Source organism: Sebastes fasciatus, chromosome 10 (genome assembly GCF_043250625.1).
Source record: "Sebastes fasciatus isolate fSebFas1 chromosome 10, fSebFas1.pri, whole genome shotgun sequence".
Classification (NCBI taxonomy): Eukaryota; Metazoa; Chordata; class Actinopteri; order Perciformes; family Sebastidae; genus Sebastes; species Sebastes fasciatus.
The window spans coordinates 12,011,269-12,037,063 of record NC_133804.1 but is presented as its reverse complement, the minus strand read 5'-3'; the positions used below and the strand labels follow the sequence as shown (position 1 = coordinate 12,037,063).

At 40.6% G+C, this 25,795-nt stretch overlaps 2 protein-coding genes across 5 annotated transcripts; one reads left to right on the top strand and one right to left on the bottom strand.

Moving 5' to 3' along the window:
- The first annotated feature begins 1,148 nt into the window (after window positions 1–1,148).
- Window positions 1,149–5,280, top strand: lsm11 (LSM11, U7 small nuclear RNA associated). The gene is made up of 4 exons (XM_074648178.1): window positions 1,149–1,638; window positions 3,630–3,769; window positions 3,863–3,946; window positions 4,705–5,280. The coding sequence occupies exons 1-4, from the start codon at window positions 1,212–1,214 to the stop codon at window positions 5,071–5,073; spliced, it is 1,020 nt and encodes a 339-aa protein (XP_074504279.1). The 5' UTR covers window positions 1,149–1,211; the 3' UTR covers window positions 5,074–5,280.
- A 1,325-nt stretch (window positions 5,281–6,605) lies between these two features.
- clint1a (clathrin interactor 1a) lies at window positions 6,606–25,295 on the bottom strand. 4 transcript variants are annotated; one of them, XM_074648166.1, is made up of 12 exons: window positions 25,066–25,295; window positions 18,882–18,986; window positions 16,444–16,540; window positions 15,417–15,525; window positions 14,775–14,939; window positions 14,463–14,646; window positions 14,017–14,242; window positions 13,831–13,912; window positions 12,362–12,427; window positions 11,543–11,841; window positions 9,813–10,023; window positions 6,606–8,992 (listed from the first exon to the last, which is right to left on the bottom strand). In XM_074648166.1, exons 1-12 carry the CDS (start codon window positions 25,104–25,106, stop codon window positions 8,700–8,702), a joined length of 1,878 nt encoding a protein of 625 aa, XP_074504267.1. In that variant the 5' UTR covers window positions 25,107–25,295; the 3' UTR covers window positions 6,606–8,699. The 4 variants fall into 4 exon arrangements, with proteins under 4 accessions (XP_074504267.1, XP_074504266.1, XP_074504265.1 ...); XM_074648165.1 differs by having other exon boundaries at window positions 11,543–11,844; window positions 25,066–25,294; XM_074648164.1 differs by having other exon boundaries at window positions 14,017–14,232; window positions 14,447–14,646; window positions 25,066–25,293.
- Between the last annotated feature and the right edge of the window lie 500 nt (window positions 25,296–25,795).

The window sequence follows — 25,795 nt, the reverse complement described above, 5'->3', positions numbered from 1 at the left end:
CACTAGTTCGGTCTTTGTCAGCACTAGTTGGACATTTGATCGCACTAGTTGGACATTTTGTCTTACTAGTTGAATAAAAACTCTTACTAGTCACTGTTTTTCAGCAACTAGTGGCACCTTTATCCAACTAGTTCCAACAGAAGCCTTACTAGTGAGACTGTGCACCACACTAGTAGGACCAAAGTCCAACTAGTCAGCTTTTTGATGCACTAGTGGACCTCTGGACCAAACTAGTAACGCTGACAGTCTTAATAGTTAAATAGTAAGCTGCAAAAGCTTTGACATGTTAACTAGTAAAGGACATATTCACCTCAGTAGTTAACTAGTAAGGTCAAATAGACCACGACTAGTGTTACTAGTGGACATTTTGGCCCTTACTAGTTAACTAGTGGCTCTTTTTGGCCCACAGTAGGTAACTAGTACGGTAAAAAAGACCTTCACTAGTGCAACTAGTAGACATTTTGGCCCTCACTACTTAACTAGTGCAGGAAATTGTAGGTCACTAGTTAACTAGTGAGACATTTGAGCATTGTGATGAAGTATAGGCCGATAGTATATAAGTCTAATGCAGTGAGGGCCAAAGTGCAAACGTACTACGGAGTATTAGGGTCACATTGAGGGGGAAAAACATCTGAGATTTACAGAATAAAGTCGTAATATTACGTGAAAAAAGTCGTAATATTCTGAGAATAAAGTCATAACTTTACGAGAAAAAGAAGTTGTAATATTAAGAGAATAAAGTCATAACTTTATGAGGAAAAAATAAATAACACGTAAAACTACTACTACTATACATATATATACTAATATTATGACTTTATTCTCATAATACTACAACTTTTTTCTCTTAAACTTCATACTTTATTTTCATAATATTATGACTTTATTCTCTAAATCTCAGATTATTTTTTTTCCTCAATATGGCCCTAATATTCTGTCGTACCATAGATCTACAACAATGATAAATAAAAATGAAAATGCAAAAAAAAAACAGTTATTCATTTCCATGTTTATAAATTCACAGGGAGCCACTGGAGAGGAGCTGAAGAGCCTCATGTGGCTCCGGAGCTGCAGGTTGCTTAGAGACCCCTGGTTTAGGGTGTCTTGAAATAAGGTGCGGAGTGGGAGCTCAGTTTTAACCGACGTCAACAAAAACGTTCCCAGAATGCTTCGCGTCACTGAGCGCTGTTATCTCTGTGGTTGTTTCAAACATGGAGGAGAGAGAGAGAACACGTGTGAAGTCAGACAGTAAACAAACGGAGAAAGCGACCTGTTCGAGCACGCCTGCAGTACCGGAGCATGAACCGGATAAAACAGACGTCTGCTCTGATAACTTCGACCCTCTCTTGGCCTTGTACTCTCCCACTGTGCGGCTTCCTTTCCCTAACATCAGGAGCTTCAACAATGTGGCTGCGTACGAGAGCTTCCTGAAGGGCGGCCGCGGCAGAGCCAAGCCGGAGAATGTGGAGAAGAGGCGGCAGAAGAAGATGAGAGGGGTGGCGGACCCGGAGCGCATCGAGCGGCTGAAGAAGATGATGGTGAATAACCCGACCGGAGAGGAGGAGGGGGAGAGCAGCGGGACAGCACCGAGGAGGAGGAGGCAGAAGACACAGAAGAATGTCCTCACAAGGATGCCCTGTAGGTTCAATGTTAACTACTACTGTGGGCTACTTCAGTGCATCAACCTTGTTTGGTTGGGAGTTCCTTAGATTTTATTTATTTATTTGCACATATATAAAACTGCACAAAATCCAGTCAATGAAAACAAAACAAGAAATGTGTCAGGAGAGGTTTATTATGTAGGCTGATTATGTAGGATAATGTCATTGACATTGTGAAAGTACCTCAAACATATCTTTGGCATTTCTGTACTTCAATTTCTTGTTACCTATTAACATTTACACTGATACCAATACACATGCAATAAGACATTATTGTATATCAGTCATACTCCGCTGGATAAATGTTCACTTAATGCATCACCAACATGCATAGAAACCGCAACAGCCTACCTATGTATCAATATCTATAACAATAAACAAGAAAAACAAATATATATAAACATATCAAAAGCTAATTCTTACATATAATAATATTTTTAATTTCATGTCCTGACAAGGATGCCCTGTAGGTTCAGTATTAACTACTACTATTGGCTACATCAGTGCATCAACCTAGTTTATTTATTTATTATTATTATTATTTTTTTATTATTATTATTTATTTATTTATAATATTTTTAATGTTTCCTTATTCAGTATCATTTTTAATATTTAGGATATGTTTGTTTACATGCTGTCACTTGGAAGCTACAGATGCTGCACAGAAGTTGCCACTCAAAGCCTCTCAAATAATAAGTTCTAACTTCTTTATATTGTATTTATTTATTAGTTTATTTGACAGGAACAATACATAAGCATTGTTACACTTGATTAAAGTGCAACAGATGCAAGGTATATCGGACTTCTAGCCATAGCTAATTTGCAGACCTTGTCCCTGGTTAGGTTTTTAAGAAAAAGAAAATAAAACAAAATACAGAATAGCACATCTTACATATAATAATATTTTTAATTTCAGATTGATACTGATTATTTTACTTAATTAATCTGTTTGTCTGCTTGACAATTATTTGTATGATTAATCAATTATTTATTTGTAGTAAATGTCTAGAAATATGAGAAAATAGTGTCAAATCCGGCATTACCATTATGCAGAGCCCAATGGGATGTATCTGAATTGCTCATTTTGTCCAACCAACAGTCCAAAACTCAAATATATTCAATTTACAATTCTATAAAGCTGAAGAAGCTGAATCTCAGAAGCTGGAATTAGAGCAGGGATTCTCAACCTTTTGTAACTTGAGGCCCACTTCCGATTGTTAAAACAATTTCCGAAGAACCACCTTCCCAAATAAATGACAAACTGGGCTATGAAATATGTGTTATTATGCCACTGTCAGGTGTAATGACCCACATAAATATTCAGCTTACCCTCAACCATCACTGCCTGCCATTATGAATACTAAGTATTCAGGGTCATATTTCCTCACCACACGCTTTTACTGTTTTCAAAAAATTGCTTGAATTTGTGTCACTGCATCTGTGACATATATGTCTGTAAAGGGGAGCCTCGTGGTTACCCGTAGAACTTATTTTCATTCACATATCTTGAGGTCAGAGGTCAAGGGACCCCTTTGAAAATGGCCATGACAGTTTTTCATCACCAAAATTTGGCGTAAGTTTGGAGCATTATTTAACCTTCTTCCCGACAAGCTAGCATGACATGGTACCAATAGATTCATTAGGTTTTTATAGTTTCATATAATGCCAGTATCTTCACTAGCTTTAAAAGTGAGCCAACTATAACCTCTGAAATACAGAATAGCTGTTAGTCTAACCATTTGGCAGCACCTTCGCGGCCCACTAGATGGCTCTCTGAGGCCCATCAGTGGGCCCCGGCCCAGTGGTTGAGAATAGCTGAACTAGAGGATATTCAGTTGAAAAGTTAAAATCTAGTATTAACTTTTGCATGTTTTCTTTTGTTTTGGCAGAAATCTTTTTGTGCTTCCTTCTATAATTCATTGGCTGCAGAGACAGTTGTGTAACCCGTTTGCCCTGTGTCTTCTCCAGTAAGTAAAGGCAGTCCTTTGGGGGAGCTGTACCGATGCATTGAGGAGAGGATAAGGGTCAAAGTTCACATCAGGACCTTCAAGGGACTGCGTGGAGTGTGCTCCGGCTTCGTCGTGGCCTTCGACAAGTGCTGGAACATGGTGAGCGCTCACCCTCGCGTCTCGTCATTGAGTTTCTCACTTGACAGCTGGCGTTGTTTATTTTCCCTATTTGTTTTTGTTTCTCTCTGTCAGGCGATGGTGGATGTAGATGAGACATACAGAGAGCCTCTGCTCGGAGAGGCCTTCTACCATGAAAAGGCCCTCACAATTTCACGGGTAGGCACTCGTTTTCAATGTACATCTGACTGAAATATACACTCTGTAATAGTCAATATTACACTCTGTAAGATTTTAATCCTGGTTGATTTGGTGACGCCCACACAGCCAAACAAAGTCATGTTGTTTTGATAAAGAAGTTATAATAATTGCTACTGCAATCTGACATCATGCTGCGCACGGTGCGAGTACTTTTCCATGCAACAACAGGACACAGTAAAGTTTGTTACCTTGCTGAGGATTTGGATGTGTGCACAATGCTCTTCATCTTACTGTGTCTGCTCCTTCTTGTTTTATATATATTTAAAATATTATTTAAAACTGATCTGCAGTCCAAAAATGACTATTGTTGTTGTTTTGCGGACACATTTTTGATTACACATTTTGCTTTTTAACAAATACATTGCATTTCCTGTGACTGCTTCACAATAAAAGCTGCTCCACTTTTAATATGAACTAGCAGCGGTAGATGCTGTTTGTGTTAGGAGTAGTACAGCTATGATAGTGCGTTAGGAGAGCCAACAGTAACCAGTGAGTCTGTTCTCAATTTCAAACAGTAATGCTGGATGACATGAATGCATCACTTCTGTGAATCCAATTACTATATAGAGAGGCAATTAAAGAATGTTGAATGGCTTCTGCTGAAAATCGCAGACCATAATTAGTATCAAAAATGGGTTTTTTATTTAATGAAAATTCAAACTTCAAGCTCTAAGTTGAATCCACACATATGAATGTGACTGAAATCTCTTGTGCAGCTCTTTGAGAAGCTAAAGCTCCAGGAGAACCCAGGAGGTGACGAGCCAGCAAAGAAGCACGAAGAAGCCCAGGAAACGTCCGGCAAGCATCAGCCCACAAACCCCAAAAGTATTCCGAAAAACCCGTCTGCTCACCCTACTAGCAAAAGAAGGGACAGCAGGACGGAGTCCAAACTGTCCGACACTGTTAAAGTCAAACAGGAACAACAACACAAAGTCTCGCTGAAGGCCCAGCAGGGTCCAGAGGGCCGTCAGAAGAAAGACTCCCAGACGACGTACGGCAAGGTCCACACACGCCACATCAACCAGCTGTTCATCCGGGGGGAGAACGTTCTCCTGGTTAACCCACAGCCGCTGTCTTCTGTTTGATAAAAAAAAAGGTGGGCTACAACCACAGTCAATTAAATTTAAGTTCTATTTTTACGCTGTAATGATTAGGTGTGAGATACTGTAGATGAGCTGCCGGAGATTCAGAGGAATCAAACAGGAGTTGTTGTTATATCATATTGATATGGATGGAGGTGTTTCTCTGAGAAATGATCTTGATTTTGAGCAATAAAAGCTTCTCAGTTCTAATTATAGTCACTTCTTGTCTTTTTCTTTTGTCTGACAGCCACTAAAAAGAAATTTATTTTGACACCGTTATGCCACCGCTTTAATAACAGCGTGTTGTGTTATGGTTATTACCCAGCAGGTGGCAGCATTTAAACACAGTGCCATCCTCGAGGCCATTGTCATCTCCAAGAGCTTGTCCCTTTATGTTGCTTTTCCCCGTTAGTTTGAACAGGAATGACAGCGCAGTCTCAGCGGACTTCATAAATGCATTATGAATAATTGAGTTTGCGAAGCTCGAGATTGCAGATGGCACTCAAAAGCTGTCATTTGTCTTGATGTCTCGGATTGCTTTTACTCTTTAATGGGCACATTACCCATAAAAGCACAATTTACTGCATCTCATGGAAGTTGTAAAGATGTTGCTTTTTTCCCCCTCTTCTAAATGGCAGAGGTTACTTTTGGATGACGAGCGGTGCAGAATGATTGCATGTTGCTATAATGTTTCTGGGTCTGAGCGTCTTTTTTTAGTTTTTCCTAATTTGACTGCAGAGAGTTTAATTGACCTTCTTTCCATATATTTTTATGCCATAAATAGGACAAATTGTAGCTGTTGTTCATCTATATGCTGTTACCTTTCATATATATATGTTATTAGTGTAGCCCATTTAACAGTCTTCCTCTCCAGAGAGTGAAAATGGGGTCAATTGTTTAATGCGATCTGCCTTTTAGTCGTGTTTGTCACACTAGTGTGTTCCAACAAACCTTGATATGATGTGAGAAGGTCACAGCACTGATGGGCCACAATTAGACTACACTATCTTTCTCTTGATGGTATTATATCAGAGTAATCAGGCCATCCATCTCATTAGGGCAAACTGTATATTTCATCAGTTGAATGGATATTGAAGGACACAAAGTATCAACAGTTCTTTACACACAACACCAATCTGTCACAGAAAGCTATGTGGTTGCGTTCAACCACTGCTCCTGTCACAATAAGTATCACATATTGCCTTATTCCAGTTAACTTTTTAGCTGTTAACATCCTCTGTACTCTGCCCATAATGTTTTTAATATGGCAACCTATAGATTTAGTGTTTATCAGCCGATTGTTGCATGTATTGTTAGTTTACATTCCCTACATTTGTTCTCCTGGCTTCCTTCTTTATTAATATCATTTGTAAATGTGCCTATATATCTGTTCTTTATTGCCTCAAAAACAACAGTTAACAAACTCGCATTAACTAAATGCAATTTCAAAGTCAAGCGTCACTTTTGCTGCTTGAAGCTCTTTTGAATGAGCCTAATGACACACGGCACACCAAATAACACACACCATTAACAAATCTCAATCAACTGTTTAATGTTGTAGATAAAGAATCGATGTGTAAATCAAATCAAAATGGGAACAATGCAAAAAATTCATTTTCTCAAAGGATTTTTTTTGTTGTTTACATTTGCATATGCTAGTGTTTCAGTAACAATCCCATTTTAGAGAAGATCAAAATCAATTGAAGTAGAAAACAAAAATGAATAAAACAACCTCTACTGATATATATTTTTTTTTTTAGAAAAAACAGCAAAACAGATTTTGGTCATTTTAATGCTCAGACGCAAGGCTACTATGTGTTAGTGTGCTCGGCCTCTTGAGCCCTTGGGAAGAGGAGGAAAAGCACAACTTCAGATCCTCTCGAGGGGGGCTGCACAATCCACCGCCTTCTCCTCTGGTCAGTGAATTATTTATCTAATCGTTGACATACCAAAAAATGTCTGGCAGCCGAGGTTTACTTATCACTCATTACGAAGGGTCAGGAGGCAACCACCGGCAGGCACTTGAACCACTGAAGAGCAATGTCTTGTACGTCTAACAGATCGGTTAGCTGGCGTACAGCTGAATGGGATTGTTCATTATGCGTTAACACATCTTCATCCAACCACCGTAATGTACTGGGTGTGTACAAAAATGCATCCCAGCTGGTATAAACTCACAATCTTCCTGATAGGTTGCGAAACATGCAGACTCTTACGGATGACGACGACGACGACTGCAGCAACACGGTTTCCAAGATTGCTGTTTTTTAATGTGTAACATGAATAAAGATGGAAGATGAGAGGGCAGCTTTTCCCCGAGATGCACTGGTGACCATTTAACAGATGATGCAACCTTAATAACAGTCTGTATCAACACTTGAGCTCAATAGATTCTCATCTTGGGTGGGTTTTTTTAAGCTCTGAAGTTATCGCTGACCTGAATATAGTGGAATGGGACAAACAAAACAGAGTGAAATAATGATACGATTGCATCGGATATCTGTACAGACAGTACGCTTGGCTTGAGGCGTTAGTACAAACACAGATGTTTGTACGTAGTACAGGAGCTCCGTTCTGGTAGCCGTCAACACTGCACAGTCACATTGTTTCCTTCACAGAGGTTAACTGAAGAGAAAAGGCAAAGGTCTTTCAGGCACTCTGTGCTGTAATGAAGAACCCACAAACCCCTGTAGGAGGCTTTTTTATTTTTCATACCTACTGATTATCTCATTTGGATGCAAACTGATTATAATATTCTTCATAAGTAAAATATATAGATATATTATATAGCAATAAGAAAGGCCACAAAATGATGGTCTGTTGGAAGGAGAAACTCCTTAAATTAAATCAATAGCCTTCACTCCAAACACTCATTCATGACTTTAATCGCCACATCTGGAGCGTGTGGACGCTTATATGTACAAAGAGAAGGTGTCAATGTGCTTCGTTATGGGTCTCGATTCATATCAGATTTGGTCTGTATATGATATGATACAACTCTTCACACTGTCACTGCCTCTCATATTAGGAACTTCATAACTTATTTGCGAGGGCTCCAGATTTTCTATTTACACGTCAAAGGAAGAGCAATGACAAAGCGAGAGGTAACCTGACATTCTTAAATGTACATTAGAAAGTTAAAATGGCTGATCATGTTATTCAAAACGTATCATTCAGTAACGTTACTGAGACGCATCTCAAAAAAAATTATGCAGCTACTGATATATTTTTTGCTATTCTGGTGATTTCACTTGATTGAGGTTATAAAGCAGACCCCCCCCCCCCTGACATTCTCTTGGTGGCACACTCTTCCTTCTCATACTCAAAACCAACAAGGCACACTATCGTCAGTGTGTCTGACCATCACCCGAGACCAAACACACATTCATTTAGATCAATATCACTACACAGCATTTCTTTAAAAAAAAACAAAAAATAAAAGGAGATTGCAGGGTGTTGGTATTGTGATAGTTGACATTATTCAAGTACTCTTTGTTTGCAGCTCGTAACAATCCTTCACCAATGGACGGGGAGAGAAAGAGAGAGAGAGAGAGCGCGAGAGAGAGAGAGAGAGAGAGAGAGAGAGAGAGACCACCACTCCACCACATAATCTTTGCTCTCAAGCTTCATCACTTTCCAAAGTTGCCAAAGTCAGCAAAGGCATCATGTTTGGGCTGTTGGCCCATTCCAGGGTTCATCCCCATTCCCATCCCCATCCCCATATTGGGCATCCCCATGGTCATACCTCCCTGTGGCATCCCCATGTTCATGCCCATAGCCATCATGCCTGGGTTGGGGGCCATCCCCATGCCCATTCCCGCACCAGGGTGCATCATAGGATTTACAGGCGCTCTGACTGTTGTAGTTCCAAGGCTCATACCGGAGAATCCCTGGGAGAGCATGTTGGCAGGTACCTGGTGGCCTGGAAATGAAAGAACAAACGCAATTAAAGTGGCAGTAGGAAGAATGCTTTTGGCATAAAAAAATTCCATAATAAACTTTCAGCATATTGTAATTCAAGTGTTCTGAGAGATAACTAGACTTCTGCACCTCCTCATGGATCTGTTTTCAGGCTTTAAAACAATCTAGCCTGTGACAAAAGACTTTGGCCAATCACAGCTCATTTCAGAGAGAGAGAGAGCGTTTCTATTGGCTGTTCATTCAACGGAGGGGGCTGTCAATCACTCCTGAACTCCTATCAAACGGTCAAACTAGGCAGCGCTGATCAAATATGAATCGATATTCTGTTACTATAATGCCTATTTCTCGCCTCAAATGTTTTCAGAAACATCTTGTAGTGTGCCGTTTAGCTGTAAAATGAGAAAGTTTGCTTCGACTGGTGGGCGGTGCTTGGTATTTCCTTAACTGATCTCAAACCGGGTCACAAACTTTCTCATTCAGTAACAGAATATTGATTCATACTTGATCAGCGCCGCCTAGTTTGATCGTTTGATCGGAGTTTGCGAGTGATTGACAGCTGCTCAGAGACGGCAAGGCTCCAGCTCGGCTCTGATTGGTTGTTTTCCTCTGGTCTGTGAAATCTTGCAGATGCCATTAGGAGCACCGGAGGACACAGAGGCAAATGCTTTTTTTCAGATGACCTGTCTCATGCACTACTGTCAGGATATAGTGACCGTTTCAGAAAAATAACTTTTTTAAATCATATTTGCTTCAATTCTACCCGCTGCTGCTTTAATGTTTTAAGATCTCATTCGATTGATGCTGGCTACCATTCCTCTCACCGTGCTGGAGGGTGTTGAGGGTGGGCTGGTTTTGCTTGGGTGGGTGCACGCCTGGGCCCATGAAGTCCAGGCTGATGTTAACTGAGGAGTCTGACCAGGTGGAAGGGACTGCTGCTTTGGCTCCGGCACCTTGACAGGCCACTCCCTGCTGCACAGTCTGGAGCGTCTGGAGAGACTGCGGTTGTAGAGGACCCCCCATGCTCTGTAGGGGCTGGCAACGACAACACAAGCACAGATACGATGTCAGAGAGAGAGCTAATCCAAGCTAAAAATCACAGAAATATACAGTGATAAGATAAATAAAGGCTCCAACACTGAAATACATGATGGAAAGATACAGTTCCTTCTTCAAGGCCTTTAAACCCCCACTTAACCTCGATACCGTCTGAAGAAATCTGCTGCCGTGTCTTTCTGAGCTCATTAAAACATACCATCTAAAGTAACAGGAGTAAAAGGGAGTGGTGGGTGGCGTCTTAGTGAAACAAAGAATGAGGTTTTTTAGGTCAACAACCTTTTAACATAGAAATACAGTCGACATCCAAAGGCTTTTGCTGGGTTTTTAATGTTTTTGTAACTCAAAACTGATTCTTCTCATTCTGTGTGTCAGTAACAGGAGGAGTGGGCGGTTAGTGGGCGGTCTCTGGGGGAGATGAGCATCTGCTGAGGCTGCATGGTTAACCGTCTACCATCAGGCTTGTCCTCCATCTTTCAATCACATGAGGTATGTCTTTATCACACAGGCATACTGACTAATGTGGGCAACAAGCAGTGTAAACTGGGAATAAACGTGTGAAATCATTTCATATTTGTACTGGAACGCTACTATAAGTATATCATTTCTTTCATTGTTTGACATTAACTTATTTCCTGCTTCATACATAGGCATAAGGTAAAAAGATTTTTTGTGCATGCCAGAATATTACTCATAACACTCAATGGATGGTCAAGGCCAAAACAACAAGTCTGTGCTCAGAAAGTTACAAACAACAATTCTATAAAAAAAACAGCAGCCAACAACTGGCTGAATCCTAAACAGTGCTAGTTACAGTTGGCTTTAAAGGTTCTCTATACAATATTTAGAGCAGTAATATAGCATCAAACCACTATTTGTAATGTATAGAGGAGTAATGTCTACCTGAGCAGAGAATGAAGCCACACTGTGTTGTAATCCAAGCTTCAACCATAAAAATGTTGATTTTTCTAACAAGGAAACAATTACTTGTTAATTTTAAGAGAACCTGTCTTATTTTCTCTTTTGTATATTTACAACTACTACGCTTTTTAATAACAAATAATAAAGCAAATGTCTTTCTTATCCTATAACTCAATGAATTGATGGAATAATCGGTAGAATACTCGATTACTAAAATAATCGATAGCTGCAGCCCTACCACCCGAGTCATTTTCTCGGGCCAATACTGATATTTGGCTGTAAATATATTCAAAGCAAGATAGATTTATATCATTAAGTGTTTTTATCAAAAATGTATGTTGTATTTTTCAAATACTGTTTAAAATACACGCCAACACATATCTATGATTTAACTCTAAAATGTATCAGCCTAGCTCTGTATCCATGAAAACTGAAATCCTGTGTGTATCGTTATTTTCCTGAAGATATTTTGTTTCCACCTGTATAATTTAAGCCCCCCTTCATGAGTCTTGTAATGATATGTATATCAATAAATTATTAAAAAAGGATGTGTGTGTATGAGTGCAGTCATGCATACCTGTGACCTAGACTGTGGCAGGACTGTGGTGCTCATGCTCTGTGTGCTGGTCATGCTAAAGTTGAGGCTCTGGGAGGAGGTGAGGGACTGAGTCGGCCCCATCAAGTCAAACAGGTCTGCTGAGGCAGGACCGGTGCCTGGAGATGAGACTGGGGCAGGGGCGGGGGCAGCGACAGGACCTGTCATGGCTCGGAAAAGGTCATTTCCACCGGTGTCAACAGTCTGAGCAGATGCTGGCATCTGACCTCCAGGGAAGGCATTCCACTCTCCAAACTCTCCGTTGCTGCTCGAGGAAGGTGCTGCTGCTGCTGCAACAAGAAAGAGAAAAAAAGACAGTTGCATGAATGTCTATATTTGCCATCTAAACAGTGATGTTTGTATTGTGAGCTGTGTAAATAACCGCTAGATTTAGCGAACAAAAGTCACTCAAGCAAAGTTGAACCTGTCATAGCAAATTAAGACTAAATAGTTGAGTCCTCAGCGAGGCCAGTCCTGCTTTATCCAGGGCATTCTCAGTGACCACTTGGTGCCACGTTTTAAATTTTCATTGAACTGGCCCCGCTTGTTGTCTCCATCCCTCTCAATCTCTCTCGACTCCCTCCCTCCACCCCCACCAACTTCTTCCTCCGTCCCTGTCTCCTTGTCATCCATAACAGGAGTTGATGTGTGTCTGTTCTTGTTATGCAGAGCAGGTAGCAGGCTCCATATGGCCAGGGCTTCCTCCCAGCATCTCTCTGAATATTCTAGCAGTATGGCTAGCACAGCACAGCACACACATGCACACGCTAACAAAAAAAAGAAGAAGTCTTGAAAACCAACCAGATACTGAGGAGAGGCCGACGGAGGCACCAGGTGAGGAGAAGTCAGCAAATCCACTCATCAGGTCTGCATTGAGAAACAGACATAAACACATCAATTTTAAACAAGCGGGCTCCAGGTGTCATTCTACCATAGTTAGCATTCCTTCAGTGTCAGAAGTGTAGGAGGGAGGGGAGGGGTGGTGGCAGTGGATAGGTGGAGAAGACCAAACATCTGTTCAGCGCTCCCGCCCTCTCATTCACCAGGGACTGCTCCAAAAACATCTGGTGCACTTAGTTCCTATACATCAACTCCCTCCCCGTGCTGTACCCAAAATCTGAAGCTAGCATCATCAGCTGGGCACTGCAGAGTCCTGCAGCCACTGTGAAGTTTCCAGTTTTGTACAATGGTGTAACGTTGAACAAAAAGGTTATTCCTGGATTTACTGATGTCTAGCTTGTTTGCTAAGAATATACAACATGTAAGTAAAACATATTAGTGTATATTCATATATGTTTTATTTACAGTGTTGCCAGAGTTTGCGAGAAAAACAGGAACCGGGTCTATAGAAATAAGCCCAAAAGAAGCAGCTCTCCAGCACAAAAGTCCAAAACAAGCGACTTTACCTGCCTACCACAATATGAGAGAGAGAGGCAGCCACTTGATCACTTCATATATATGTATGAATTTATTTTGGATTGCATGCATTTCATGTTTGCATCCATTTTTTGCTTGTAGCTTTAAATTTTTCTTGTTAACTAAAGAAGTTGAACATTTAATTACATTTTTGCATTTTGTTTCATTTTTGCAAATCAACATTGGCATGATGTGCTCCTATATCACACTTTAAAAAAACGGCAAACTACCTTCGAATCATCCCCCACTCAAGGGAATCAAGTCCATTCTCTTTTTCCCAAGTCTTTGTTGTACTTTTTGCCATATTTCGCCCATTTAGTACCTGACATTGTTAGCTAAGAATTGTCTCATAACAACAACCCTGAGTGGTGTCAGTGGCTGTGCCAGTGAGTGAGTGTCAGTCATCTGTGTGTGTGTTTGTATGGGGGAAGGGGAGGAGGGATATCAGGGTTGTGTACGGATATTGCAACAGGACAAACCAAAGCCGTAGGAAGAGACAGGTATAGAGGAGAGAGAGAGGAACAAGCCCGAATAAGCAGCTACACTTTAGAAACAAACCCCAAAAAACGCAACCCTGACTACCAATATCTGTAAGCAACTTTTGGGGAAAATAAGCCTAAAGTCGCTTATAATAAGCAAACTTGGCAAATCTATAGGAAGGTGTAGTTTTGGGCAGAGACCAGCTGTTTCCCTGTGGTGCTAAACTATGCTGAACATCTCTGGTGTCATTCGCATTTCTGTGGTTTCAGCATAGAAATTGATCCAAATCTTCTCAGCCAACTCCTGGTAAGAAAGCAATAACAAGCCTATTTCACAAAATGTCAGGGTATTACTTGAAGTTAGTGACATTATACCTGTGGCAGCAGGCTGGCTCGGTGTCGTGTCCACCATTAGTAGGTCAGCTAAGGCGCTACTGGAGGGCTGGGGGGCTGCTGGCTGGAAACCAAGAACATTTACAAAAACATCAGGGCACAGTCCATGCATAACTTTAGGCATATCAATAAAGTTGTATCTTATATACTCATATGTGCTCTTCCTACCAGTTTGGCGGTGGTGTCTGGGCTCTTATCTCCTATGTAGTTGGCGGCGGCGCCCAAGTCTACTTTCTTAGACGGGACTCCTCTCTTCCGTGTTGCTGTGGTCTCTGTCGATTGGACTATGCTTACACTCTTGGTAGTTACGGTCTCTTCTTCATCTTTGAATTCTTTTCCTGATTGGCCATTGTGAGACGAACGCTCGTCTCCTCGTCCTCGTCCCTCCTCGTCACTATGGAGACAGTAACGGCTCAGATAAGACAACCAGTTATATGAGGATAAAGATACAATTTTCTTTGTACATACTATAATCATGAAGGAACAAAAAGAATCAAGATGCAAACCATGTTCTGGATGAAGCCTTGTTGTTATCTACTGTATGTAACCATTTCATTTACAGATATATTCACAATATAACCAAATATAATATGATGACTTGTCTGTTCTCCAACCTAAATCGATCTGGCGAGTCGTCTCGATCCTTCTTCCTAAATCTGCTTATGGTATCGTCTATGGTGCTGCCAATTTTGTCGCTGATCTCTCCCAATTTCTCGCTGAAGGGGAACTGCCCTTTATTCCTTTCCCAGTCGTCGTCCCACTTTCCTCGGCTTTCGCCGGAGTCGTACCTGTCCCCCGCTGGAGGGAAGGATGTCAAGTAGGTGGAGAAGGAGAGAGAAGCAAGAAATACAGGACATGAATTAAATTAAAATCCAAAAGTTTTTGTTAATTATAAGTCTGTTTATTTCATTCAACTGAGAACTTACAGTATCCTCGGTATCCCATACTGTCTGAGGACACCCCGATGTATTTGTCTTTGTTCTTCTTGGACTTTTTCCTTTCTTCCCTAAGCCGCTCATCATCCTGGGCAAAATCCACCATCTCCTTCACCTTCTGACGGACATTCACACCTTGGTCCTTCCCGTTCTCATCTGGAGACAGAGGTGTGGAGACTCAGAAACACTGACAATAATATAATGAATGAATTAGCAACTTTGTGTGTTCAATTTAAAATTTATTGAAACCACACACACTCACAGGCAATAAATATGAATATCTCTGTGTAAGGAAAGTTGAATGCTCTTGTTTTTAAACTGCACCTCAAATACACACATGGTTGGGAAGAGTGGCAGCAGCTTTAGGGCGGTGTATGTGTGGTTTAAGGGTTTGTGGACTAAGCAGTGCTTAGGGCTTCAATCCATTTATTACAGCTCACACTGAAGCTATTGTTAACAAAACACTAAACTATACAATGCTGAGGTGTAGAGAGAGTCTCACCTAATCAAAGCAAAATTTGAAAAAAAAGGCAATGTGTTTTTTGTTTAGCAAGTTCTCTTAGGTATTACTCCTCCAACATGTAAAGAAAAAGATGGTATAAATGAGAGAAAAGATAGAGAACGATACCTTACCTACAAAGTGGTAGCTTTCTAATGATCTCAGGTCGTACAGATGTTCTCTGGTACTGGTAACAACTCTCTCTGATCCATTCCTGATTAGATGGGCCAGCAGTAGCAGCGACTGAGAGAAACACACGCACACAGAACAGAGCAAAAAGTGTTAACTTGGGCTTGAACTGGATCAGTTATGGGTACAATTTTATTTATCAGAACTTATTCCCCTCAATTCAGAGCATGTTAACAATGTGAGGCGCTGAGCTGTTTCTATTCAAGGCCAACTGTTTTTGTTTTGTGAATTATTGAAAATATGCCATTCTTGCCTGCAAGTAATGAGCAGAAAATGTGACATTAATGTTAAGAGATGGCTCTAGGTTGGATTTGGTCCAAAGTTTTAGGTCAAATCAAAACTGTATTTAAGCCTTCAAGCCTTGTGTCATAATTAAATGACCATTATGTAATATATTTACTGTAATAAATCATAAAATGACCATGATATGTCATCAGAGATTAAGGAAACATGCTGAATTGAAATATTGGCTTCTCCGACAACAATGCTACAGCCAGTATGTTTTCCTGGAACGTCTGTTTTTGTTTTGGATCTGTGTGATCCCCTCCACTGCCCATTCCACCACCCTGTTGCCACATATGAAACAATTTGGTACACAAAAACAGCCTTCTGCAGCCATGGAAGCAAGCTAACAAACTGGATCAACAGAGATAATGTTAACGTTAGATTCTACCGGACCTGAAAAGCCTCGGCACATCTCTCTGTGATCCGTGTGCAGCTGGGTTATCAAGGCAGCGAGTATTCGAGAGACACAGCCGCAGAAGTGGTTCCCACTACTGCTGCTGGCCAGAGGCTAACGTGTGGTATCCAGAAGGTAACCCTCAAATTGCGAAAACGTGCACTGCTGTCAGTCACACTGGAGGACAGGCCACAGCTTCAATGTTTTTAATTTAAAACGCTGGCTGTCAGCTCTACATATTGTTCCTTTAACCATGTGTGTTTGTGGGATGTTGCAACAGTACTGTGGCAGACCTTGTAGACTCGCCGCCAGTTCTTCTTGTTGTCCCTCAGCATGCGGGCCCACAGCATGTTCATCACCTCTGGGAACTGCTCATACATGAAGGTGGCTCTGATTATAGAAACATTCACAGAAGAAAAAGAAAGAGGGAGATTTTGTATTTTTAGTGACACAGTTTGAATTTCCAATGCATGACAACCAACAATTGGACTGGTTAGTCCGTTTACAGCCTTTGGCGAAAGACTCCCTTGTACTATGGAGCCCCAGGAACTAAATTCAGGTATTTCAGGAGCTACAGGTTCCTTTAGGGCATTTGTGTTTGTGTATCCAAAAAACAGCAAGGATTAGGCAACTCAGACCAATAAAAGAACTAAAAGTGACATCCATTAATATTTCACTTTGCATACATCAACACTGTTAGTTTAGAGGTTCAGGTCATTGTATTGTTGTTTGTAATTTACTGCTACAGTAAAAGAGACATTTTGAGGTGGAAAGGGAGTCTGAAAAACACCTAAAGGTCAGGACTATTTCCAAAGTATCAAAGATCTTCACCATGTTTTGTCTGGTTCCTTTTCTGCTTTAGTTTAACTATGATTACACAGTTAAGTTTTAATCTCAGTTTAGTTTCACGCTGTCTCTAGTCAGCTACATAATTAGCATTTAAATATCAATAACAGAAGATTTTATACTTCCTATCTCTGCCTGAATACTGATAGCAGCAGTTTGAATGAATGTTGTACATGTTGTAGCAGTTGTGAGGCTTGTGTTCAGTACTGACAACAGTGGTACAGTAGTTTCTGGCTGGCAGAAAAACACTCCCTTGGAAACAGCAGAGCACAAAAACCAAAGCTTAAAATAGGTTCCTGTGGTTGAACTGGAGGGGAATTTCCTAAAAACTATTTCTGTTAAAGTCGAAAAGGGCTTCTGAAAATGAATGATTTGTATATCAATTACTCACTCCGTATTACTCTGAATTTGTGAAGAAAACCTTGTTTGCATGTTGCATACCTCCACCGTGAATGAAGAATCCAAAAATGGGAAAGAATTCTTGATGAATTTAAGTAAATGGGGTAACTTTGGCGTTTTAAGGGTAACGTTGGTATTTTTCAACCTGGACCCTATTTTCCAATATTTTTGTGTCTGACTAATAGGAACAGCAATTTCTGAAATTGGTCCAGTATTGAGGGAGAGCGCAGTAGACGGCAGGTGCTCTCTGGCTGCAATGTAATCATATCGGGGCAAGCTGACGCCGTCGTTAACATGCTCTAAAAGTGCTTGTTTTTGCCACGACAGGCTTCGATTGTTACTATAAGTGTCTGACACTATGGAAAGAGTCTCACTCAAGGAGAAGTCTTCTGAAATCTGGCAAGGTGACGTGCTGCCGGAAGACAACGGTAGAATAGTGGAATACATCCATGGTGGAAACGTGAGTGCCAGCCAGGCAGAGTTTGTTGTGTTGGAGTACAGAAAGCGTAGCTTAGTGTTATCTAAAGGATGTTCAATGTCATGGCTGAATATTCAGAAACTTTCGACAACGTAGATGAGGTTTTTGAATTCGATGGCCGTCCGTATTTACTTGAGCCAGAGTATATGGATGAAGAGCTCCTACAAATTGAAGAGCGCACGAGCAGAGAGAGAGAGAGGGGCAACAAGCAGAGGAGGATGAACCAGCTGCAGCAAGGCCATGAAGCTTGGGAGGCTGGTGGTGTTCCTGTGGGTGCTGTGACCCTATGCCCACAAAGGAAGAATGTTGAAAAATGTGGGACATGCTGCTGCCCGAAATTCAGTTTTCACGACGACACTTGAGCGGGACTTGGACACAATAACAAACAGACCGGATCAAGCGAAAGGTAAGAAAAAAACGTTTTATTTCTCTATAGGGTCCTTTCCATAATGTTGTCAGACACAATCTGAGCCTGTCAGTGGCAAAACAAGCACGTTTAGTGGACGCAACATTACATTGACACTGCTCACTTGCTCTCGCAGCTTGTTTCGCAGCTGACAGGTTAGCGTTATCCCTCAATACTGGACCAATTTCAATCTATTAGTCACAAAAACATTGGAAAATAAGGTCCGGGTTGAAAAATACTGAAGTTACCCTTTAACAACAGCAAATCTATATCAAAACATCCGTTTACAAACTCTCACATAACTCGTGCAGTATAATCCAAGTCTAATTTATCCAGTCGTACTTCTCAAACACATGTATTTTTGCTAAAACCTTACTATTTAAAACACTTGCGCATAAACGGGCTCCCACTTTCTCAGTTTTTGGATTCTTCTTTCATTGTGGAGGCATGCGATTAAAAAAAAGGCAACATGCGGTGAGTAATTGATATACAAATGGTCATCTTGTGGGTGAAGATAATCTTTCTTCGGTTTGATTTCATGTAGAAATAACCTTGGTGCTTTCCAGCAGGACATATTGCACAACGCTAGGAGTTGTCCTTACCTGGAGATTTCACTCATCAGCTGTCCTGATGGTCCCCAGGCGTCGTCATTGGTGGCCTCTCTGACTTTAGACTCCACCTCTGAGTAGTTCATCACCACATTGGTTCTACACAGTAGGAGAAAAAACAAACATAATTTCATTAATCATGCAAAATATTCTACGTGGCATTTATCATTTCAGTTCATATGTGGCCTCCATGGAAACCAGCAACATGGACGTCGATAATAGCTGAAACAGACTCTTATTACAGCCACGCCCATACACTTGTCCATTTAGAGGCTAAAAGAACAATAGGACAAAAGGGAGTGCTTGTGTGTGTGCTCTGAACCTAACCTCTCAACAAAAAAAAAAGGGGACATAACAAGCAAATGCAAATCTGCGTTCAATATAAACACATAAATGAGACCTCAAATGGTGCTGAGTGAAACAGGCCTGTGTTCTCTGCGGGTGAGCTCTTGTTGACATTCTAAGAAACCAACTAGAAAAAAAAAGGGAACTCAAATGGGAAGAAACGAACACTACAAATGGTGTGTATCTCTAATAATGTCAGGTAAATAGAGCGCATGTTTTCTAAATTGTGTACTCAACAAGGTTGGCGGGTTTGGCAGCCTGTTATCATATTCAGAATCATGATTACAAAACAAACTAAGACAAGCCATATTGGCCTATATCTATTCAAAGATATCTAGACAGGCAGACAGATCAGCCTGCTGCGCCGCGAAGCTTCGAATACCTTTGAATATTTCTCAGCAAAGCTTCGTAGCCCAACAAATTGTATTCGGTACAGCCCTACAGATTACATAAACGGAAGCTTCTGTTAGTACGTCTACAATATTTCCTCATATATTCATTGTAAGACAGAAAACAAATCTCCATCTAAAGATCTTAAAGGTCCAGTGTGTAGGATCTGCTGGTATCTAGCAGTGAGGTGAGGAGATTGCAACCAACTGAAGCCTCTCCCGTGTGCCAAGCGTGTTGGAAAGCTACGGTGGCCGACGTGAAAACGCGAATGGCCCACTCTAGAGCCATTTGGAGCAGAGCCAGAGAGAGTGGCGTGGTTGGTTTGTCCGTTTTGGGCTACTGTTGAAACATGGCGGACTACGTGGAGAGAGGACCGCTCCCTATGTAGTTATAAATGGCTCATTCTAAAGTAACGAAAACACAACGATTCTTAATATCAGGTGATAACACACTAAAGAAAACATACCTATTATTAATATCATATTCCATTTCTGTCAATAGATCCCCCCAATTGGTACACACTGGTTGCTGGATGCTTGCTAAATGGGGAGCAGTGTATTGACATCCAATGCATTGACCTAAGAGTATGTGTAGCATATAGCCAAAACATTTTCCATGGCCAGTGCCCTTGGGGCATTTTAATTTTTAGTCTATAAGCCTGAATAAGAACGGTTACTTACAGGACTGCAGAAATATAATCTGTTAAAAAACAGGCACTTTATTCAAAATACTTAAGTGAGCCCTGTCACAGCTTTAGCCAAAACATGGTGAAGCAAAACATTTGAACCCTGCGCCTCATCATCCCTCCCTTACTACTGCCACATCAGCAATAAAATGTACAAGGCCTGAAAGAGCAGCATGGAATTGATGGGTGGAGATAAACACCCTCTCTGTGGTTATGGAGAAAGGCTGTATTACTACTGCAAGCTGCAGGATATGGTTACCACTCTGACAACATACTCTCTTTTGTAAAATCTAGTCTGCCAACAAAATTATTTGAAAATGACCATGCCAGGTGCTTTCTCACAGCTGATTAAAATCAAGTTGAAGTTGGACTGGAGCTACAGTAACTTTATGTAGGAGGGAGAACTTAGACAGACATCAAGCTATATCCTGTATCAAACTGAATTCTGATGGCAATGTGAAGTATGGACAATACTTTATCTGTGTTTAGGGAAGTGTCAATCATGTTTTAGATCGGGTTTAATTTAGTTTTGAGGAGTATTACTTTGTGTGCTATGTTACTAACTGCATGTATCCTGATTCTGTCTAGCTATGTTATTGCTATTGCACAAAGCTTCATGTTTGCATGAATGACGGGCAAAACACAAGAGGATGTGATGTAGTGATGCAACATCTTATCTCTTCATAGTGGCGGCTCCTGTTCTAGATATCAGCCAGATGAAACGGAAGTTGTGATACTCTCTCACAGTGACACACTATCACACAGATTTCCGTTAGACTGCTGTAGTGCTGTGTGTCAAACAAAGTTCCCTTAGTTCCCTTGCTGTCAGTTATTCATTAACCCAACCAATTGTATCTTATTCTTCATATAATACATGTTGCTTTCATTAATAGCAAGAACTACTTGAAACTAGTGCTGTCCCGAATACCATTTTTTGGACTTCGAAGCTTCGGTGAGAAATATTCAAAGGTATTCAAAGGTATTCGAAGTTTCGCGGCACAGCAGGCTGACATATTCTTCTGTATGTCTGTCTCCATCCCCCCTATTTCAGTGTTGCTGCTGCACTACTGTACACAAGCTTCGAAGCATTTGGGTCAGCCCTACTTGAAACGGGATAAAACACTTGCGTGCATGTCCTGCCTCAGCAAAAACTTCACCCTAATCATATAACAGGAAATGTTGCATTATGCCACACAGTTCGTGGAATGACTCACAGCTTGGCGACACATTATGAAAATCATTTTGAATTTGAGTCAATTTCTGAATGTCACAAAAACGCACGCTCTTTCATCACCCTTGATTTCAAAGAAACCAGGAGAAAAATCAACATGGACACTCCCATCACTTTAATCTTTAAAAAGTGCACACTTCCTTCTTTCTCTGTCTTGGTCTGCCCCCTCCGTCTCTCTCCCCCATGAAAGTAACCCATGTTCCAGGAGGTCACACTCCAGAGAGACAGCAGGAATGCCTTCTTGGATGGACTTAAGAACACCCTGTTGTCTGGGTGTGCAAAATTAGCCATTAATCCTTAGAAGGGAGGAACAATTGTGCAATAACCTATGGCCCTACAGTACAGGACAGCATGCTCACCTTTAGTCAGCAGCTAAAAGTTGAGCAGAGTCCAAAGCAGTACAAAAGAAACACTTTCCCCAAGGTGTTGCCTAAGCTCAGTGCTGGCTGGTAGATACTTCCAGGTACAAAAATACTGCTGCTGGCCATTCTCAAACTATGACTCATTATGAGTGCACAAGCACCAACGACTCACAGTGTATATGCTTTTTTGGCCCTTCCTGGCCAAACTCCATCTTAATTCTTATCAGAAACCTGGTGGAAGGGTAAACAGTAACTGGTGTGTCTAGTTGAACTTAAATCACCGAAATCCTTGAACTTAAGCCAGCAGCTGGACATCCACCAACAAGTTGCAAAACCCTGCAGGATCACTGGTCACTGATTAATAATAAGTGCTCTGTTGTAGCACTGTTGTTTACCTTGTTGTTGTTTTTGTTGGTGTCACACATTGCAAATAAAATAGGTTAGCTAATAAAGCTTTACCACGTGTAGTGATATAACAAACACATTTGATAACACTGTTGCAGATTGGTTATAGTTGCTGCAGCAGTTGTTTACTGTATGAGGTAATATGTTAGACATTTACCTTGAGGTCTTAGTTTATGTTGTCTAACTAATCCCACTTAACTAGGGTGCATAACAAACAACAATTTGGCTGTGAAGTATTCCAGCCATGTGGTGTAACTTAAAGTTTAATAACTGACTTAATGTACTGTAAAGTTATAGCTACCATAACTTACCTACAAGTGTCATAACATTCATACAGGAGACATTTCTACACTCTACGAAGCTTTACAAATATAACCAGACAGTGGCAGCCGTATTAACATGAAACTAGATCCTAGCTGATTGGTTATAGTTGCTGCAGCAGTTGTTTTAAAGAAATCGCAGCAAAAAAAAGGCGTTTACGTCTTACTGTATTATGAGGTTAGACATTTACCTTGAGGTCTTAGTTTATGATGTCTAACTAATCCCACTTAACTAGGGTGCATAACAAACACAACATGAAGTATTCCAGCCATGTGGTGTAACTTAAAGTTTAACAACTGACTTAATTTACTGTAGGTTAGTCTGCAGCTAAAAGTTGAGCAGAGTCCAAAGCAGTACAAAAGAAACACTATCCCCAAGGTGTGCCAAACTCCATCTTAATTCCTATCAAAACCTGGTGGAAGGATAAACAGTAACTGTGAAAAGTGTCTAGTTGAACTTAAATCACCAAATCCTTGAACTTAAGCCAGCAGCTGGACATCCACCAACAAGTTGCAAAAAACCTGCAGTATCACTGGTCACTGATTAATAATAAGTGCTCTGTTGTAGCACTGTTGTTTATCTTGTTGTTTTTTGTTGGTGTCACACATTGGAATAAAAAATACGTTAGCTAATAAAGCTTTACCACATAACAAACACATTTGATAACACTGTTGCAGATTGGACGTGGTTATTGTTGCTGCAGCAAGTTGTTTAAAGAAATTGCAGCAAAAAAAGGTGTTTACCTCTTACTGTAAATGAGGTAAGACATTTGAGGTTTACATTTTGTCTAACTAATCCCACTTAACTATGGTGCATAACAAACACAACAATGTGGCTGTGAAGTATTCCAGCCATGTGGTGTAACTTAAAGTTTAACAACTGACTTAATGTACTGTAAGTTATAGCTACTGTAACTTAGCTACAAGTGTCATTACATTCACACAGGAGACACTCAACGAAGCTTTACAAATATAACCAGACAGTGGCATCACGTGTAGTGGATATAACAAACACATTTGATAACAAGGTTGCAGATTGGTGGTTATAGTTGCTGCAGCAATTGTTTAAAGAAATAGCAGCAACAAAAAGGTGTTTACCTCTTACTGTAAATGAGGTTAGACATTTACCTTGAGGTCTTAGTTTATGTTGTCTAACTAATCCCACTTAACTAGGGTGCATAACAAACACAACAATGTGGCTGTGAAGTAATCCAGCCATGTGGTGTAACTTAAAGTTTAATGTACTGTAAGTTATAGATACTGTAACTTAGCTACAAGTGTCATAACATTCATACAGGAGACTACTGCATTTCTACAACTCAACAAAGCTTTACTAATATAACCAGACAGTGGCAGCCAAGCTACTTGTCATTGTATTAACCTGAAACTAGATACTAGCTGATTATTTTGCACCAGGAGCTGTTGTTTTAAAGAAATAGCAGTAAAAAAAAGTCGTTTACCTCTCACTGTATATGAGGTTAGACATTTACCTTGAGGTCTTAGTTTATGTTGTCTAACTAATTCTTAACTTAACTTAACTAGGGTGCATAACAAACACAACAATGTGGCTGTGAAGTAATCCAGCTATGTGGTGTAACTTAAAGTTTAATGTACTGTAAGTTATAGATACTGTAACTTAGCTACAAGTGTCATAACATCCACACAGGAGACACTCAACAAAGCTTTACTAATATAACCAAACAGTGGCAGCCAAGCTACTTGTTATTGTATTAACCTGAAACTAGATACTAGAGGTCTTAGTTTATGTTGTCTAACTAATTCTTAACTTAACTTAACTTAACTAGGGTGCATAAGAAACACAACACTTTGGCTGTGAAGTATCTCAGCCATGTGGTGTAACTTAAAGTTTAACAACTGACTTAACCTACTGTAAGTTATAGCTACTGTAACTTAGCTACAAGTGTCATAACATCCACACAGGAGACTACCGCATTCATACAACTCAACAAAGCTTTACTAATATAACCCAGACAGTGTCAGATCGTGTACATGAACGTCATTGTATTAACATGACACTAGATCATACCTGGTTATTGTGCACCTGGAGCTGTCAAACTAGCTTAGCGAGCTAGCCTGCTCTCCTCAGCTAGCCACCTAGCCTAGCAGGCTATAGCTAATTAGCTTGTGAAGCTAAGTGAGTTAGCTTTGCACTGTCGGTGAAAACACAACAAACAACCAGCTAAAGTGATCTCTTAACAGTGTAAATGTTATCCCGCACTAACAGAAAGACCAGGGGACAAAATGTCCCGTGACAAAGAAGAGGACACTCATACTTAAAGACAAATAACTTAGTTAGCTAGTAGCATACAGGCTAGCTAACTTGTTGGAGTGACGTCAAAGTTTTGGGTACGTGTCTCTCTCTGTCTCTAACAGGTAAACTACAGGACACACTAAACACGACGTAGACGTGGATACTTACGCTTTGTCCACCAGCTCTCTGACCTTCCACATGTTCAGCATCTTGGCTCCGTGATAATGGGCTTTCTGCCTCGATAAAAACCCCTTTTACTCCACACGAACACGCCGAAACCAAACCTTGTACTCTGGGAAGTAAACTCTTCTTCACCTCTCTCTCAAGACAGGAGGCGCACCAGCAGCACCAGCAGCACCAGGCAGACAGGAAAGGTTACTATACGGGAAATGCCCCGTGTTACGTCATCAGCACACCGCGTGGAGCAGCATTGGAGTTGTAGTTTCTAATTATTGACACCATACTATTCATATTGTAAGGCAGGGGTCAGCAACCTTTACTATCAAATGAGCCATTTTAGGCAAAAAAAAAAAGTCTGGAGCCGCAAAACATTTGAGCATTGTGATGAAGGTAACACAGTTTATGTATATAGTATATAAGTCTAATGCAGTGAGGGCCAAAGTGCAACTGTACTACGGAGTATTAGGGCCACGTTGAGGGGAAAAACAGCTGAGATTTACAGAATAAAGTCGGAATATTACGTGAAAAAAGTCTTAACTTTACGAGAAAAAAAAGTCATAATATTACGAGAATAAAGTCATAACTTTACGAGAAAAAAGTCGTAATATAACGAGAATAAAGTCATAACTTTACGAGAAAAAGAGTCTTAATATAATGAGAATAAAGTCATAACTTTACGAGAAAAAAAGTAGTAACATAATGAGAAAAAAAGACATAA